The following is a 19,481-nucleotide window of genomic DNA, read 5'->3' as shown; positions in this document are numbered from 1 at the left end:
TTCAAATAAAAAAATATATATTTTTAAATTACATAATCTAATTCCCAATTTATTTTGTTTACTGTCTACTTAAATTTCCCGTGTCGAAAATCAAATATTTCACTATATATGGTACGGAAGGAATACTATATTCATTAAATAAAAATTAGAGATAGTTTAGTATTAATGTATAATTATTTTTTTAAAAATAAGAAACAAATACTTTGAGGAGAATATACTAGTACTTTGAATTGGGATAGACGAGGGCGGAATATGAAGTACTCCCCCATTTCTTAACAATCTATCTATTTTTTATCTTGATTCGTCTCATAACAAAGTATCCATTATCGTTTTTAGTAACTGTACTATCTATCTAACATTACAAATACTCTTTTAATTTACAATATATTACACATGTCGTTACTTTTATATCATACAATGGGTAGTTTAGTTTTTTTACTTTTATTTCTACTATATTCCAATATAATACTAATATTTCTAAAATTATGTGCAAAAAGTAAATGGGTAAAGGAGAGTATAATTTATACTATAAAACACCGAAAGAACAAGGCATATACAACATCTATTCCCCCATTTAAAATATCATATCTCATCTAATATTTCTCCAAAATTCAAGTAACCTTACTTATGCTCAAACTATAAACTTACCCAATGAACTATATGTAAGAAACATACCTTACTTGAGATAAATGAGTTCTCACAAGCTTTCCAGGAATTGGTAGACATCGGTATCGATGCAATCGCCGTCACCGTTACGGTCTGCTTGATCACAGCTCGTAATCTTCCCATCGCGCAAGTCAGAAACATATCCCATGTATTTCGTGTCGCTAAGGCACCTGACTTCCTGCAAAACATCCATTAAAACATCCTTGTTAGCCATATCATCTTCTTCCTCGCAAATCTCGAGAATGGCCGACACATTCGCAGGTTTAGGCTTCCATCGCTTCGATCCATTAACCGTAGCAGCATTCCTCAAGCACGACACGGCCTCGGAAATCCTCAAATTACGAATATGGTCCTCCGAAAGAATCTCCCAAGCCATCGAATTAGGCTCCCCGCCCGCCTCGATCATTTGGTTAAAAAAGTCTTTTACCTTGTCGGATTTCCCCTCCTTAACATACCGCGCTAGAATAAGATTCCCAATTCTGTGGTCGTATTTTGTTTTCACCCCGAGCCATTCATCGTAGAGTTTCTCAGCCCCGTCAATGTCGTTGGCAGCAATCAGGGTGGAGATAACGGCTTGGAAGCCGAAATTAGGAATCTTGCTGAATGAATTCTTGTAATCATTCCATATCCGATAAACTGATTCTTTTTTACCGGAGCTGCCGTAAAGACTGATAAGATAATGATACGGCTCGCGATCCCGACCAGTCATCATGCTTTCAATCTTCCTCAAATAGCCTGCAGCTTTCTCGATTTCTCCTAATTTAATGTACATTGTAGCCATGGTGCTAAATGTAGTCCATATTGGCCTGACAGTGGTGTCCGCCTTCATTTGTTCGTAAACTTGTTCCATTTTCGCAATCGATCCTTGATATCCGCAGGATGACATCCAAATATTGTACGTACAGACATCAAGCGCAACATTCTTTTCCTTCATCTCGGACACCAATAGCTCGATCTTATTATGATCTTTGAGTTTCATGTAGAGCGTCATCATCACATTGTATGAGAGGGTATGAGCAAAGTAGCCTCTTTTTCGCATTTCCTTCATTAGGAATTCGGCACTTTCCCTCATTCCCGCATGGACATACACATTCAAAAGAGAGCCATAAACTCTCCTGTCTTTTAAGCCATTCGAGAGTTTCTGGAGATAATGCTCGGCGCATTGAACCCCTTCCACTTTAGCAATCAGATCGAGTTGAATAGCGGCGTCACTTGAGGTTATAAGATACTTATCGTCTCTACTATTCATCCATTCATAGACCTGCAAGGCGGAAAAAAAAAAAAAAAAAAATGATTAATTAAACACAAGAAATACTCTCTCCATCTCAATTCAACGTACCATTTTTACAATTTTGGTCCGTCAAAAAAGTTATACACTAATACCAAAATATCTTTAATTTTACTTAAATTACAAATATGCCATTACACATGCAATTATGTCAATGGACAAAACTGCAAAAACTCTTACACACTTCCACTAACCAATAAAATACTATTGTTTTTTAATTTACTACAAAACTTCAAAAAGCCCCGTTGAATTGGAAATGAGGGAGTACAAAATATCAAAGTTTTGCAATAAGGTAACTATTGATCTGATAGATCATCAATCTCACATACACATCGTCACATCCAGAAGTTCAGTATAGGGTGTGTTCTTTTATCAAACTTCACCCAATTTTTACTATTCACGAATAATTTTCCACCAAAAAATATCAAATCAAACACTTATTTTTTATTTTTTATATTATACTAAAAATTAATTTTACATTCAAAACATCAAATCAATACTTATTTATATCGTATTACACAACTATTCAAATTCAAAATTTTTACGCAAAATCCAAACCCCCAAACAAATAGAACATCCAGAAGAACAGAAATGAAACCAATAAAGCATCCCCTGCTCTACATCTGCCGACTACTTCATCGGGTTAGGTTATGTCCCCTTGCTCAATAGAGAGCTTTGGACAGATGAATCATCAAGATATTTATGATCTTTATTACAATTGCACCACAAACAAGATTCATTCCTATTAACAACAACGAGCGAACTCGATTTATGGTTAGAATACAACAATCCCATCCCTAATGAAACACAACCTACACAATCTCACATCAATTTGTAGGAAGCACTAGCAGCATGTAATCAATTATTCGTACACTCTTAAGACACCGAATATTGAGTCATATACCATCATACACAAATCCATACGATAAAGTCTTCGACATCACCACCTATAAACAAATGAACACAAAAATCGCCCATAGCAACTCAGGAGTACCTATAATCAGCAACACTCAAGTCCTACTTTAAGATATGTAACATCATCTGTGCTGTTTCATAAACATCGAAACTCTCATGAACCAAACTCGAATCCGACAGGCTCTGAATAGCAGGATTGTAGTAGCAGACTTTTATCTGATTAAATCAAATGTTGTTGGAAATTTTGAAGGTTAATTTATATACCTCAAGAGCAGATTTGTAGCGTCGGAACTTCCGAAGCTCTTTGACGACTCTGCAAAGGTCCCATTTCGAGAGCAGCTCGCCCTCGCCCTCCGCCTGGCTCAAAAACACCGAAGCAGAGCTCCGATTCAGGGAATCCACCAGGGAAATTCTCTTGCATAGGTCTTTCCAATTCGACGGAGGCCTCCTTTCATAGTCAACCGTTCTGTAGCTACGAAATTTCGACTTCGACAAGCATGTAACAGAGGCCGACTTCCTACGGGTTCCATACCTGGTGAAGACGACAGGCTTGATTAAAAATGAAGCTGAATTTCGCAGATATCCGCATGACGGGAATGAAGCCGAACTCGAAATGCAGAGTTCGCCGTGATTCTGGTGGCAATAATTCGGGGCGATGGATCGGAGGAGCATGGCGCACGCGGTAGTGCGGAAATTAGGGTTTAGGGTTTAAGCTGAAGTGACAGTAGTACACAGGAAATTTGGTGGGTCGCATTGCGTAAATGATGAGAACCCGGAGCTGTAATCCAGATTAATCTGTACTGTACTGCTCAGACTGCCCTTACTGTAAGGAAAGGTGTAGTTAGATTATTCATTTTACAGCTCCCGGCCGGTCCTGGGACTCCTGGTACATGCATAAGTAAATTCGGGTATTGAGTTGGTAATATAAAAAATTATTAAATTACTAATTTTTTTTATAAGTAAATAAAATATATAATATATTATACTCAATGTTTTTTGGAATTGTGTACCAATTAAAAAATAATAATATTTATTAATCAGTAAAAATGTATATTAAATAATCATATATATATATATATAATATATTTATAATTTTAAAAAAATTAATAATAATTTAATATCCGTGTATATATATTTAAAATTAGAACGAAAAAGTATATATATTACTTTATTATGAATATATATTGTATTTTTTTTATATCAAATTACTTACAAAAGGTAAACAAATCCATTATTTTTTGTTTAAGTCTATTATCAAATTTATGTTTATATCATGTATAAATATTATACTTCTTTTTTCGACATTTTACTTATAAATATATACTTTTATTATTATTATTATTATTATTATTATTATTATTATTATTATTATTACATTTCAACTAATAGTAGTATTAGTTACTGTATATTATTTTTTTTATCAAAATTTTTCTTATTATTTTTACTTTGTTTTTTTATTATGCTCCTAAGGACTAACCAAACTAAAACCCCAAGCGTTTGATCTTTCAATTAATTTTTTTTAGACAAAGATTTTTTTGGTGGATAAGTCGGATTTCAAGGATGATCAGCATATATTTATACATATTTTAATGTATATTACATTATAATTCACCGTATATTTTAACATATATTACATTATTTCAATATATATATTTTTTTAGTTTTAAATATATAATATTTTCTCTATCCCTTAACAGTTTTATTATTTTTTTATTTTAATTCGTCTCATAACAAAATATTCAATTTTTTTTTTCAATAATTGTATTATATACTAATAAGATTAGCTTTATATCATACAATACTAATAAAATTAGCTTAATCTTTTTACTTTTACTTTTACTATATCTCAATATAATATATTACTAATATTTCTAAAATTTCATAAAAGAAAATAAATAAATAAATATGAAACAGAAAGAGTATATATATTACCTACAAAATGTTTTTTTTAAAACAAGATCACTGATATTACTGATAAATGCGAATATAATAATACACAATGAATCGCACCAATTACCAGACCTCAATACCCATAACATTGCAATAATCCATAGCAAATGTCAAGCAGACGACCAAAATTCCCACTGCCCAGGACTGAATGCACACTTTCTCCCTACAAAATGTTTTACTTTGTACTAAAAAGAGAAAAAAAGTATTCCTCAACCAAAATACTAAACAAACAAGCCAAGAGTTTTTTATTTAGCATAATCAACCTCAAATTTTACTATTGTTTTCAAAGAAAAAATAATAATAAATTCTCAAATAAATATAATTTCAAATAATATTTTAATATAAATTCAAATTAAATATTTCCAAACTTTTATCTATAATTCTTTTTTTAAAAAAAAAACAAAGCTAAAACACTTGCGGTCCAGATCTACCCACAGGTCCAATCTCTAACCCATCCGACCGTCCACGTGTCCACGCTCTACTTCTAGAAAGTGCCTTAGTTTCCCCCATTTCACAATTCTTCTAGAACACGTGAATTTCCACCGCACCTGTAAATCTGATCCCAGGCCGCGGCCTGCCCCATGACGCCACAACCGTCGGCGCCGCCCCGCCCCGCCTGACGCGGCGGACCCGATATTCCAACCACCACATTTACAATATTCACTAAAATACAAACCCCCCCCCCCCCCCCACACCTTTCGCGCACGTTAGCCTCCTCTCTTCCTCCCTAAGCGGTGCCGCCACCGCCCGCCGCCCCCTTTTAACCACCCCACAATTATGACCCCCAATTCACCATTTCCCCCTCCCCCTCCCTCTCTATCATTTTCTTCTCAGATCTGCTCTGTTCTCGACAATGGCTACGATTGTGTCGCCGGCGCCGCCGTTGAACGACGATGAGATACCGACGGTCACGTTAGCGGTGCCTGCGATGGCCACGGCGTCGCGGCGGCTTCCGCCGCCGTGCTGGACGGCGGAGGAGACGGCGGCTCTGATCGACGCGTACAGGGATAAGTGGTACTCCCTCCGCCGGGGGAATCTCCGGGCGAACCACTGGCAGGAGGTCGCCGACGCCGTGGCGTCCCGGTGCACCGCCGTCAGCCCCCTGAAGACCTCCGTACAGTGCCGGCACAAGATGGAGAAACTCCGGAAGCGCTACCGCGGCGAGATCCAACGCGCCGCCGCGCACGGAGGCGTCCGGCGGTACTCCTCGCCGTGGACGCACTTCCGAAGCATGCACGCCATGGAAAAAGGCTCCAATCAATCTCCACCTTCCTCCTCCTCCTCCGAACACGAAGATCCGACCGCCACCGCCACCGCCGCCGCCGCCGTAAAACGGATCAACAATCTGTACAATTACAACCACCAGAGAGGCGTTTTGGATCCGAATCGCGGCGGTACGCCTGGATTTCGAATTAAAATCCCCGCGGCGGCGAGGGTATACCCAAAATTGGAAGAAGAAATTGGGCAAAACCAAAACCCTAACCCTAACCCTAAATTCCCGAAATCAGAAATGAGAAAGAGGAAATTGGTGGGTGCGATAGAGGCATTAGGGGAAGGGTTGATGAGAATGGAGAAGGTGAAGATGGAGATGGTGCAGAAGATCGAGGAGATGAGAATGGAGAACGAGCTGAAGAGAACGGAGATGATCCTCGCTGCCCAGCAGAGGATCGTCGCTGCATTTGCCGACGCAGCAGCCCTCAAGATCAAGGATGATCTGCCATAGATTGATTATTACAATGCTTGCTTATGTCAAATAATGTGTTTGTTTTTCAATGTATTTGATGAGTTTGTGTATTAATATATTTATTTTGTTATTTTTAAATACTTGTTAAAAAAATACTAATATATTTTTATTTTAAAAAATAAAAAATTTGTATTGAATATAATACTCTCTCCTAGTATATGTATTTTAATTTAATTATTAATTAATTTATTATTACAATTTTTAATAAATTTAATCTATTGTATCTATTTAATATAACATTTATATATAAAAATAAATTGATAATAATTCGGTGTGTTTACTTGTAAGATTTTGATTTTTTGTTTTGGTTTTGAATAGTAATATTTTGAATTAAAATAGTTATTTGATGTGATATAAATATATATTGATGTTATGTTTTAAATATAAAATTTAATTTTAGTGTAATATAATAAATAAAAAATAGATGTTTGATTTGATATTTTTGGGGAAAAAAAGTTGGAATAGTAGAACAGAAAAACAAATCTCACAAAGAAAAAAATACTCCCCCTCACATAATAAACTATTTTTCTATTTTAGTTGTCCATAACAAAGTATCCATGTGTTTGTTTAGGGGACTGGATTAGATTTTTCACTATTCATCTTATTTTTTACCCTTTAAAAACATCAAATCAAACACCTATTTTTCATTTTTTATATTATACTAAAAATAAATTTTACATTTAAAATATTACACCAACACCTATTTATATCACATCATACAACTATTCAAATTCAAATTTTTTACTATTCAAATCCCAACTTAAAATCCAAACCTCAAACAAACACACCCTTACTTAGTAACTGTACTATCTATCGTTGCAATTACCATTACAATTTAAAATATATTAGTCATTACTTTTATATAACAAGTTATTTTATTCATTTCTACTTTATTTTTGCTATATTTTAATATAATACTAAAATTTTTAAAATTACATACAAAAAATAAATAAATACTTAATTATAGGACAAAGGGAGAATATAAATAATTAATAATTTTAATTACTTGAAAATTAAAAATAAAATTATAATTAAAAAATATAAATATTAAAATAATAAATAAAAACTGTGCAAGAAAAATAATTAATATTTAAGAACAATTATGTAATTAATATAATTAAAGTAAGATAATTTTTCATAAACTAGTTTGTTTTTTCAAAAACACTTATTTACTAAAAATTCTCATTAACTTTTTTACTGTCAAACAGTTTATTACTAAACATTCTCTATATCGGACAAGACTTGGTAGACTCAAAATATTTTTTTACAATTTTTAAAATTTAATTTAAAATTAAAATTGAATTCAGACAGAGAATATTAAAATTTGTATATTTTATTCTAAATTATTATAATAAAATAATAAATAAATTAAAATTTATTTATATATATATAATTAATATATTAGTAATAGATTAAAAGGAAAGTATAATTCTCTGAACAGTTTATGTTGAATATTATTTTCTCCGTCTCATGTAATATGGGTGTATTACAGTAGATACGAGAATTTAGGTAAAGTATAATTAGTAAATAATTAATAAAAGTGTATTAGTAAAAATAATTATAGATTAAAATTAAAATAAGTAAATAGTTTAATTAAAATTAAGAAAATTATAAAATTTAAAATTTAAAATGCGATTAAAGTGCATAATTATATTTTCAAAAATAGAAATGAGAAGTTACGTGACAAACGAAAATAGAAAATATGGACAAATTATATGCAATGGAGGGGAGAGAGTAATTTATAATAAAATAAAATATTTATTTTAAAAATTATGGCGAAAAAATGTTTTTTTTTTTTTTTTTTTCAAACAAATCCTTGATATTATATATATATATATATATATATTTAAAATTTAAAACGAGGCAAAATTGATTTGAAATTATAGTAATAAATGGCACCTTAGCAATAATTACATGAGAACAGAAACAAGGTAGAATCGCCAGCACAGCACTGCACTGTACCATTTCTCTCTTTCTGGTCTTCAAGGACCGATTGAAGCAAACCCTAGTCTCCATCTCTCTATCTGTCCGTCCCCGATTTTCGTTCGCTTCTCTCGTCACCGGATTGAGTTTCGGGATTCCGATAAACTGTTTGTAGGTTCTCAATTTCATCCATATATATATATATATAGATGATGTTTGTGTGCTGATATGAGCGAGCATGTGCAGAGATCGGGCGGGAGGGGGCTCATCCGAGGGCGGAGAGATGCTGGATCGGAAGCGAATCAACGATGCGTTGGACAAGCACTTGGAGAAGTCTTCTCCTTCTGCATCCAGAAACAAGGGTTCCGCCGTCGCCTTACCCTCCACCTCAGCTGCTGGGAAGCATGTCGATCCCCGGGATAATCGCTCTTCTTCCAACTTCACTTCCAACAAAAGCAAGCTGTCTGAAGGTTCTTTGCTGCGTTTTGTTCGATTTGGTTATGTTTTCTTTGAATTTTTGTTGTTAATCTTTTGTGGTTTGGTGAAATTGTTTAAAATTGCTTAGTGGGTTTGGATAACATATCCTTTATTAGCTGAAATTGAATGCATTTTGTGTTAAATAATGGGCTTAACCTATCTCAGTGGCTCCATAGATCTGTCGGAGGTGCAACCTATACCATTTAGGAATTGTTAAGGTTATCTCTGAAATCCTAGAAACTAATGTTCAGAAGGTTCAAGTCTCTGCTTGTCTCAGGTGGAAGTCTCATTTACTACTCCAGATATGAAAAAAGGTCACAATTGTGCTTCTGTGAACATGACTGTCTTTTGTGGGTTTTAATGATTTGCAAAAGATCTTCCCTGAGCTCAAGGAAGTGCATTTTGCTGGGGGCAGCAATGGGCTATTTAAAGATACAATTTATGAGTGCCTTAGAAATAATTTTCTTATATATGTATTTATTTCTCTTTATTTTTGTGATTGGGTGCATTTGATTCTTAAATGGGAGTCCAGACTTGGAACCAGCTGTATGGATTGATATTGACATTTTTACTGTGAAGTTAATGAATAAGGCAGGCATTAATTAATTCTTGGTGGGGTCATTTACTATCAATTTCCATAATAGCTTATAAGATTTGAAAATCAACCAATGCAATTCATATAATGATGGCATATAGAAATTTGTGTTTTTGAGTGACTGCACTGTCTTGCATAGAAAAGCTATTCATTCCAAATTTTCATGTTGTCTGCAGAACTATGCTATGCTTTTAATTATCCAGATCTGATACATATTTACATTTTTTATTAATTGGAACCTCTCAATTATTGGAAGTTTCTACAATTGTTTTTACAGAGGAATCAGAAACAGACAGTGAAGAGTCTGATGTTAGTGGTTCTGACGGGGAAGATACATCTTGGATTTCATGGTTTTGCAACTTAAGGGGAAATGAGTTCTTTTGTGAAGTCGATGATGATTATATCCAAGATGATTTTAATCTCTGTGGGTTGAGCAGTCAAGTCCCATACTACGATTATGCACTTGATCTAATTCTGGATGTAGAATCATCTCATGGTAAGTAGTGTTTCATTTCCATATGTCTCTTGAGGTTTTGTTGGATATTTTAATCTTAAACACATCTTTTATAGATATAGGAGTCAAATTACTTTTATTGATCCCCCCCCCCCCCCCACCCCTCTCTTTGTTTTTTTTGTATTTTCTGTCCAATGAACCAAATTTCACTAAAGCAGTAATCTATTTGTTTCAGCTGTTTATGGTTTGTCCATAACAGAAATTGTTCATCTGAGATCACATCCCCATGTGTAGTAAGTCACTTTGGGTGTGTTTGTTTTGGGTTTTGGTTTGAAAAGAACTTTTTGATGTGACGTATAGGAAATTGTGTAGATAATATAAAAATGATGAATGTGTAGAGTATATTAATTTTTTTGTAGGGAAATGTGTTGAATTTTTTTTGGAAAAGAAACAAACCCTTTATTTCCACTTACTTTGAGGTGTTGGTTGGATTTCGTTAGGAAGTATTGTGGACGGGTTATATATATTTATAATGGATAACACGCCCACCTAGATGGGTGTGATTAATTTTTAATAAACTTGTATAAGTCCATTTAGCTACCTTTTTCTTCCTCCATATTCTTCCCCATATGATCATGTTGATAGCATTTTGTCTATGGTGGTTCTATGTGTAGGTGACATGTTCACCGAGGAACAGAATGAACTAGTTGAATCAGCCGCTGAAATGCTATATGGACTTATTCATGTTAGATACATTTTGACAAGCAAGGGACTGGCTGCAATGGTAATATACTTATTCTGACTAATTTATACTGGATACCTCCCGTTTTAAAGTTTTAAACCATGATCTCTTTTAACTTGCTGAGCTGGATTTGAAATGCAGTTAGAGAAGTACAAAAACTATGACTTCGGTAGATGCCCAAGAGTTTACTGCTGTGGACAACCCTGCCTTCCTGTTGGACAATCTGATATCCCGCGCTCGAGTACTGTGAAGATTTACTGTCCTAAATGTGAAGATATATACTACCCCCGATCCAAGTATCAAGGCAGTATCCTTACCCTCTGCTTTTGTGTTAAGATCTGTTCCCTTCCGTGTTCCATTTGCATGCTTGATTTCTCTCTCTCTCTCTAACACATGTGCACACATACTTATGCATGCACGGCTCGATACACTAGGATTAAGGATTGTAGTAATAGTCCACCTCAAAGTTGTAATGCTCAGAGAGAACCAGTTTCGAAAAAGTTACCCTATTTCTCCTTCCGTCCCAAATAATTTGTCTTTATTTTCTATTTTTGTCCGTCCACATAACTTGTCCTTTACTTTTTTTTGAAAAATGATTATACATTTTAATTATCTTTTAAATTTTATAATTCATAATTTTTAAAATTTTAATTAAACTATTTAGTTATCTTAATCTATAATTATTTTTATTAGAATATTTTTTAATTATTTATTAATTATACTTTATCTAAATTTCCGTATCTACAGTAATGTGCCCAAAATATGTGGGACGGAGGGAGTATAATTTCTAGATTGATTCTTTCCTTTTACCTTTATGTAGTTGTAGTTGCATGATGTGATATAAATAGGTGTGATGTGATGATTTGAATGTAAAATTAATTTTTAATATAATATAAAAAATGAAAAATAGGTGTTTGATTTGATTTTTTAAGGAAAAAAATTTGATGAATGGTAGGATTTTGGAAGAATCCCCACCCTATATGTTAGCCTTAATTTCAAATTCATGGAGGCTAAGCAATGGTTTTAATATTGCATCTCTGATCTCTCACATATTGTTGATTTGCACTCTGCATTTAAAAATATTCAGTCTCGTACTTACACTTTGATGATTTCCTTGACTTCCAAAGACATTGATGGAGCATACTTCGGGACCACATTCCCTCATCTATTCTTGATGACTTACGGCCACCTCAAGCCCCAGAAGCCGACACAGAGCTACACACCAAGAGTCTTTGGTTTCAAGATGCACAAGCCTTGACCAATGAATTTACTAAACGTGCTGTGAAGCTGTCGATTGTTCTTCCAGCCTATGGCCACACAAACATTATAAATCTGGTTGTAAGTTATCCAGGTAAAAATGCTTTAATTATGTGCAAAACATGTGATTTAAGGGAGAAAGCATTTTTACCACATCTATGAAGCAACTCATCTTCAGATTCGGAAGCATGTAAGCTTGTATTTGTTTCCTTGTTGAGAAGTGACTTAACTGTTGCAATACATTTTAGCATAGTCGTACAATACTTATCCTTATAAATTCCGTGCTAACTTTCTTGGTGTTAATAGTAGGTAAATTTATATATATATATATATTTCTTTTCCCCTGCTAATCATGATCATTGTGATGAGATTTATGCAGGCAACAATCTATTCATTTCTTTGTACTATGAAAGCTGAAAATTTTACTTCTTTTTTCATATTTATGTATTAATTTCAGGTATTTTTGGAGGTATATTGAATTGTAGTTGAAAAATTAAGTATTATTATTATTATTATTATTGAAAGTAAATTTATTCATGAAAAAAAAAAAAAAAGAAAAGCTAAGAAAAATGGCAAGAGTGGTTTCCCCTTTATTGGCAGCTTGTAAATTAGGTAGCATCTTATGAGTTTTGTGGCCAGAATGGCTGTCTGAAGTTCTATTTATTTGTTTGGTTGTCATTTGGAATTTTGAAATATGGATTTGATTTAATTTGAAATGAGATTTGTTTTGATGGTTTTAGTGATGATGTGAATGTCATAAAATGTAGGTATAGGTAAATTCTATATGCATCATCTTTATCTTAATTTAAATGTGTGAAATATTCTATGTAAATTTTATTATGTAGAATTCCTTATATCCCTATTTTGTTCATATTGTAAGGTGTGGCACTGTGGTGTGCAGTAAAACTTAGAAAGAGCAATTTTTATTTTGAAACTTTTATTTATCTTCACCTTTTCTCCTTTACTATTTTTAAATATAATTTATAAAATTATTTGTCAAATTATATTACTTCAAAAATTGTGGTGAAAGAAGTACCACACATTGTGCGTTTAGTATAATTTATCTTATCATTTCTAGTTTGCAGACTATAAGTTTAAATTTAAGATTTTTCCAAAGTGCACTCGAAGATAAATAATAATGTTATTTTATAATTGTCGTATCTATCACAAATGTCTCTATTATTTTGAATTTTGAAACAGAAGAAGTATAAGTTATCTATATTTGTTATATATATATATATAACATTAAAATAATAATGATAAATCCCTCATAATTTATTTACTGTATAACTCCTACATAACTTGTTATAACCCCTCTTATTCAATTCAAGCCTTAATAATGAAGCTTTCATGAATAAGTTTCATTAGTTCCTTAGACAAAAAGTCTTCAATTTCAAATATGTTTTCTTATTCCAATATATTATATGTATATATATATATATTTATTTATTTATTTTATTTTTTTAATTTTTTCTTTTAGGTGTTTTCTTTCAAAGTCTTGAATTTTTTCCACCAAAATTTTGCACAATGCCTCCATGTCTCTAAATTCCTCCAAGTAATGAGGCATTCTCCACTCTCATCAAATAAATTTTTCAAAAGGTCTCACATAACAAGCCTGGTCCAAAAGAATAAACTTTTTGACCCAAAAAATCAGATTTTGGACTTTGTACAACCTAAGTGAGTTTGTTTAGTGAAATTGTTTGGAAAGATATATATTTTTTTTAATTTATTTTTTTATGTAAAGTATAGAGAATTGTGTAAGTAATATAAAAATAATAAATTTATGGAATATATTAATTTTTTTTTAAAAAAATATAATTTTGAAAATTTGTGTTAGATAACATCTGACTTTCTCCGAACTAGACTTCGGCTGAATTCCTTTGCGATTCCTTCAAAATCGATTTGATGTCTTTGGCCGGTCATAATATAAACATAATCTTAGTATTTGAATGTATTTAGGTTTTGTTCTTCAAGTTTTTATTTTTTTTTAATTTCTACTATTCAATTTTCATAACTTTGGTAAAAATAATGTGTTTTATTTGATTTTTATGCAAAACCAAATTAATACTATTCAACCATCCTAATTATCAATAAAAAGAAATATTTTTTTTTCTTTTATAAAATATTACGATATATCAAAATAATATTTAAATTAAAATTCAAAAAAAAAGTTAAACTCATAGAAAAACTATAAAGATAGTTCCCGTAAAAAAAAAAAAAAAAAAAAAACACTCAACATAATATTGACAACACTTTAATATTGATAAACATACATAAAAAATAAAATAAAATAACAACATAATATTTGTATTAATATAATGTAAATATTGTATTAGTTTAAATAATGTGCTCACCCTACATTTTATTATGGGTTGATTAGCGCAAATCAACATAGAACTTATTTTTACATAAGTAGCTTAATTTTCAGCCAAAACCAAACACTAGGTTGTGTTTGTTTATGGGTCTGAATTTTGAGTTGGGATTTGAATAGTAAAAATTTGAATTTGAATAATTGTATGATGTGATATAAATAAGTGTTGATGTGATGTTTTGAATATAAAATTGATTTTTAGTATAATATAAAAAAAGAAATAGGTGTTTGATTTGATATTTTTGGGGAAAAAATGGGATGAACAGTAAAAATCTAATCCAATCCCCCAAACAAATTGATTCATAACTTTTTGAGCGAAACCGATAGCTATTCGAACTCGTTTTACTTGTAGGAATGTACCTGTCGATTATGTTATCGTCGGAATTCTACTCTGACAACCTGGTTGAATTGGAAGAATTATTTTTGCTTGTAAAAATATAATATTAAAATAATATTTAAAAAAAAAACAATGAGAATACACAATGCTTTTGTAGTTTTAAACTTTGAAAAGGGTAAATTGTTTTTTTTTTTTTCCATAACTGGACCCCTTATTATTTTAGTCTCATAAGTGGAATCTGTTACAAACTAGTCTCATAAGTAAAATTTTTTTGCTATTTTAGTCCTCCGGCGCCGGAGAGGCCCGCGTGGCTCGCCGGAGGCCACGTGTCCGCCAGGTCAGTGACACCTAGCGGACACGTGAATTTTATTTTATTTTTAAATTTTTTTATTTTTTTAAAAAAATTTGTTTAAAATTTATTTTTAAATTTATTGTTTTTCTTTTAATTTTTTTATTTGATCCAATTAAAAATAACTAAAAAAATGAAAAATAAAGTAAAATCCACATGACACGTGGCTTCCGGCGAGCCACGCGGACATCTCCGGCGCCGGAGGACTAAAACAACAAAAAAATTTCACCTATGAGACTAGTTTGCTGACAGGCTCCAGACTAAAATGATAAAAGAGTCCAGTTACGGGACTAAAAAAACAGTTTACCCTTTTGAAAATTAGGATAATAAAACATTTTCATAAAACAAATAGGGTAAATTATATAATCCTTTAGTAAAAATACACAAAATATCGTATGTTTTATTTATTGCGTGAAACTTCTTGTGTAATGTAAAATTTGTACGAAAAGTTCAAAATTGATATATTTGGTTTTAACTAAATATCACATAAAATATCTCAAATAATTTTTATAATAAAATAAATAAATGAATAATTAAAATAAGTTGCGTATTGGTCACATAATTAAGAATGAGTCAAATCGAAAATAGATCATTACCCAAAATTAGCTTTGAATTATTAATTGAATAATCAGTCAACTATTCTTGCAGATTAAGCTACAGTATATACATATATTTATTTATTTATTTATTTATTTATTAATAATATACTCAATTATTTAATGATACTGGATAATATTTTTAAGAATTAATTTGTCATCCGACAAGAACAAGATTATTTAATTTAATATATTACCAATATATATATATATATATACTTTTAATTAATTTTATTTTATAGTAATTAAATCTTATCTCTGATCTTTTGTGCTTGTGCATCAATCAATGAAGTTGACTAACCCCTTCTTGTTATTGTAAATTAATATTAATTACAACTATATGTTATATATTATTAAAGAATGATAACAAAATAATTTCATAATTGAAAAATTTTCGCTGTTTTAGTTTTTCGACGTCGGAGACGTCCGCATGGCTCCACGTCAGCGACACTTGATGGACACGTAGATTTTTATTTTTATTTTTTCATTTTTTTAAATTTTCTAAAATTTATTTTTATTTTATTTGTCTTTTTTTAATTTTGTTATTTGGTCCCATTGAAAAAATGAAAAAAAAAATGAAAAACAAATTAAAATCCATGCGTCCGCCGGGTGTCGCTGACCTGGCGGAACACCCGGCGGACACGTGGCTTCCGGCGAGCCACGAAGGTGTCTCCGACGCCGAAGGACTAAAACAACGAAAATTTTTCACTTATGAAACTAGTTTGCGCCATACTCCACTTATAAGACTAAAATGATAAGGGGTCCAGTTACGGAACTATAAAAAACAGTCTATTAAAATATCAAAATGATTTTATTTCAATATTCTTAGGAATTATATTTTAATTTTAAAAACTTTATAGTGTGTTTGATTTTATTTTTTAATTTTTAATATTTTGTGTTTACATAATAGTTGAAAGTGATAATTATAAAAGAAAATTATATTTTTATAACATCCAGAGAACTACATAGTAAGAAAATAAAATAAAATAAAATAAAGATAATAATACTATAAAATAAATATATAATTGCAGCATGAACAATGACAACTCGGCACCTACGTATACTTGCAAATTGCAATGCATTTCTAAATATTTTATGACAATTTTTTATTTTATTTTATTTTATAAATAATATTTATTATAATTTTAATTTAAAAATAATTTAAAGTCAATTTTGGAATGGATTAAATATTTGAACATTGATATCCATTTGCATGTCACTATATCTTAAATGAATTATTATTATATATAATATATTAAATAAAAAATATCTGTATAATATTATCTTTTAAAAGAAAAAAATATCATAAATGAACATATAGTGACAGTGGGAAGAAGAAAACACAACCAAACAAAATACTTTAAGTTTGTCTTCTCTTGCGGTTTTATCATAAGTTTTTACTTACTAATTTTTTTTTCAAAAAATATTACATCACACAATTATTATTATTATTTTTTATATTATACTGCCTCCGTCCCAAATATTTAATTTTGGCACGGGTTTTTAGGTAGATAGTATTAAGTAGGATAATTTAGAAATTAGGTGATGTGATGGAGAGAAAAATATATATTTTATTTTTTTATTTGGATGATGTAAGAGGACAGAGATTAAGTATAATTAATTATTTCCTATTTTGGAAATGTTGACGTACCGAAAAGGAAATATTGCAGGATGTTTGGGACGGAGGGAGTACTATAACTTTATTTTACATTAAAAGATCATATCAATATTTATTTATATAACATCAAACAACTATTCAAATTGAACATTTTACTATTAAAAAATTTAAATCCAAAACTAAAAATTCAAATGATTGTTATTATGGACTTGGTTTTCTAGCACTTTTTTTTAAAAAATAAAAAATAAAATTATTTACTGTTGTTTTTCTCCTTAAGTGCCTTTGTAAAAAATTAACTTCAGTAAATTTAACCACATTCCTTTTTATTCTAAATTCACCAGAGGAATCTTAAATCAAAATTTTCTATTATTTTTTCTCAATATATTTTTAGTATTTTAGAAGTGATTTCTTCATACTTAGGTTCTTGAGTAATTTCATTGATTCATAACTTTTACTCATTCTCTCCCAATACAATGTTCATATTTTTTGTCCGTTCCAAAACAATAGTCTCATTTTCATAAATAATCATATGACTACACAACTACGCTTATCTTTTCATTATTATTACACAATTGCCATTATTTTTTACACTAATACACTCATTAGGACAAAAAAGTCTTTTACCCATACTTTTTACCTACTCGTGCCAAACACAACCTAGACTATAATTTTGGGACGGAGGGAGTAACTTTTTGCATTGAAATTGTTGGTGATTTATCTTTTTGATTAGGATTTCGAATCCAAAATTATTATGGTGATTAATTGTCAATCAGATTAATTTACAATATTTTCACTATTTTTTTTTTTTTCCGTTTTTATTCTATCATTATTCACCCTACTTCAAACCTATTAATGCTATTGAACTTTTGATTAAGGAATATATTTTGAAATTTTAGTACATTCCGTAATAAAATATTCATTTTTTTAGTAATTGTATTATCTACCTAATATTATAAATACTTTTACAATTTACAATATATAAACAAATGTTATTATCTTTATATCACACATACTAATAAGGTTATTTTAGTCATTTCTATTTTATTCATATTATATTCCAATATAATACTAATATTTCTAAAACTACGTGTAAAAAGCAAACGAGTACTTAGTTATGAGATCGAGGAAGTATATAATACTAACAAAGGTGTTATTAAGCATTGAAGTAAAAAATATACTATTACGGTATAAATTTATATTTTTTAAAAATAAATAAACAAATATATTTTTTATAAATTAATTTATATAAATCATATTTAAATATACAAACATTTTTTATGTCTTTATATTATATACAAGTTTATTTGATATAAAACAATATTCATATAAATTAAATATTATATTATATACTAATTTAACTTACAATCAAGTTATTTCATTATTTTAATATAAAACAGAATTGACTATTATACTCTCCCTCTCTTAACAATGTATTAACTTTTTTATTTTTTTTAACAAAATATTCATTTTTTTTCTAATAATTATACTATCTACTTAGCATTACAGATACTTTTTTTTTTAATATGTCTATTCATCTGTTTTCTTTAACATAAAAATATACTCTCTTCGTCCAAAAATAATTTTTTTTTTCGTTTGTTTCAAAAATAATTGCCACGTTTTCTTATTTAGTAATTGAGATTACTAATTTATAACAAAATTATTCGTATTTTTTCAAATTACTCATAATCATTATTCTATTCTATTTTTTAAAAATTTTTCAAAAATATGAGTATTTTAGTCTTTTATATTATTTTATACCCTTTTTAATTAAATACTATTACTTTTTAATTTCAGTGCCAACTCTCACGGGGAAGTGTTATTATTATTTTTTATAATAAAATATTACATAAAAATTCAAATCAAACACATTTGTTGGTGATGTTTTGGCTTTGGATTGGCAGCTAAATTCAAATTGTCTCCACCCGTCACTCCTAAGTAATTATGTTATTTTCTTCGTTCCACTTAGCCTGTTTGGATTATTGTAAATAAAAGAATTTATAATAAATATAATTAGTAAAAATAATTATTTTAAATATAAATAATTATAAATTAAGAATAAAATAGTTAATTAATCTAATTAAAATTTAAAAAATTATAAATTAAAAAATTTAAAATGAGATTAAAATTTATATAAAAAAAAATAAAATTGATGACATGTGAGACGGATAAAACCGATATTAAATATACGCGGGATGGAAA

General features: G+C 30.2%; 3 protein-coding genes across 4 annotated transcripts; 2 read left to right on the top strand and 1 right to left on the bottom strand.

The window, feature by feature from the left end:
- Positions 1 to 513: 513 nt before the first annotated feature.
- Positions 514 to 3,648, bottom strand: LOC127260881 (pentatricopeptide repeat-containing protein At1g02150-like). The gene is made up of 2 exons (XM_051288899.1): positions 3,134 to 3,648; positions 514 to 1,927 (listed from the first exon to the last, which is right to left on the bottom strand). The coding sequence occupies exons 1-2, from the start codon at positions 3,539 to 3,541 to the stop codon at positions 698 to 700; spliced, it is 1,638 nt and encodes a 545-aa protein (XP_051144856.1). The 5' UTR covers positions 3,542 to 3,648; the 3' UTR covers positions 514 to 697.
- Positions 3,649 to 5,357: 1,709 nt separating this feature from the next.
- LOC127260878 (trihelix transcription factor ENAP1-like) lies at positions 5,358 to 6,641 on the top strand. The gene has a single exon (XM_051288885.1). It carries the CDS (start codon positions 5,673 to 5,675, stop codon positions 6,540 to 6,542), a length of 870 nt encoding a protein of 289 aa, XP_051144842.1. The 5' UTR covers positions 5,358 to 5,672; the 3' UTR covers positions 6,543 to 6,641.
- A 2,083-nt stretch (positions 6,642 to 8,724) lies between these two features.
- Positions 8,725 to 12,441, top strand: LOC127262781 (casein kinase II subunit beta-1-like). 2 transcript variants are annotated; one of them, XM_051291603.1, is made up of 5 exons: positions 8,725 to 8,956; positions 9,836 to 10,054; positions 10,687 to 10,796; positions 10,896 to 11,058; positions 11,882 to 12,441. In XM_051291603.1, the coding sequence occupies exons 1-5, from the start codon at positions 8,725 to 8,727 to the stop codon at positions 12,010 to 12,012; spliced, it is 855 nt and encodes a 284-aa protein (XP_051147560.1). In that variant the 3' UTR covers positions 12,013 to 12,441. The 2 variants fall into 2 exon arrangements, with proteins under 2 accessions (XP_051147560.1, XP_051147552.1); XM_051291595.1 differs by having other exon boundaries at positions 10,896 to 11,061.
- The last annotated feature ends 7,040 nt before the right edge of the window (positions 12,442 to 19,481 follow it).

Source organism: Andrographis paniculata, unplaced genomic scaffold (genome assembly GCF_009805555.1).
Source record: "Andrographis paniculata isolate CXL003 unplaced genomic scaffold, ASM980555v1 Contig15END, whole genome shotgun sequence".
Classification (NCBI taxonomy): Eukaryota; Viridiplantae; Streptophyta; class Magnoliopsida; order Lamiales; family Acanthaceae; genus Andrographis; species Andrographis paniculata.
The sequence above is the reverse complement of the archived record's forward strand: the minus strand, read 5'-3'. Positions and strand labels throughout refer to the sequence as shown.

Bases quoted from the DNA above. Each gene is read 5' to 3' on its own strand.
- LOC127260881 (XM_051288899.1), bottom strand. From the start codon at position 3,541: ATGCTCCTCCGATCCATCGCCCCGAATTATTGCCACCAGAATCACGGC. The intron at 1,928-3,133 runs GTATATAAATTA...TCCGCCTTGCAG, and splicing joins GCTACAAATCTGCTCTTGAG to GTCTATGAATGGATGAATAG.
- LOC127260878 (XM_051288885.1), top strand. From the start codon at position 5,673: ATGGCTACGATTGTGTCGCCGGCGCCGCCGTTGAACGACGATGAGATA.
- LOC127262781 (XM_051291595.1), top strand. From the start codon at position 8,725: ATGTGCAGAGATCGGGCGGGAGGGGGCTCATCCGAGGGCGGAGAGATG. The intron at 8,957-9,835 runs GTTCTTTGCTGC...TTGTTTTTACAG, and splicing joins CAAAAGCAAGCTGTCTGAAG to AGGAATCAGAAACAGACAGT. The intron at 10,055-10,686 runs GTAAGTAGTGTT...TTCTATGTGTAG, and splicing joins GGATGTAGAATCATCTCATG to GTGACATGTTCACCGAGGAA.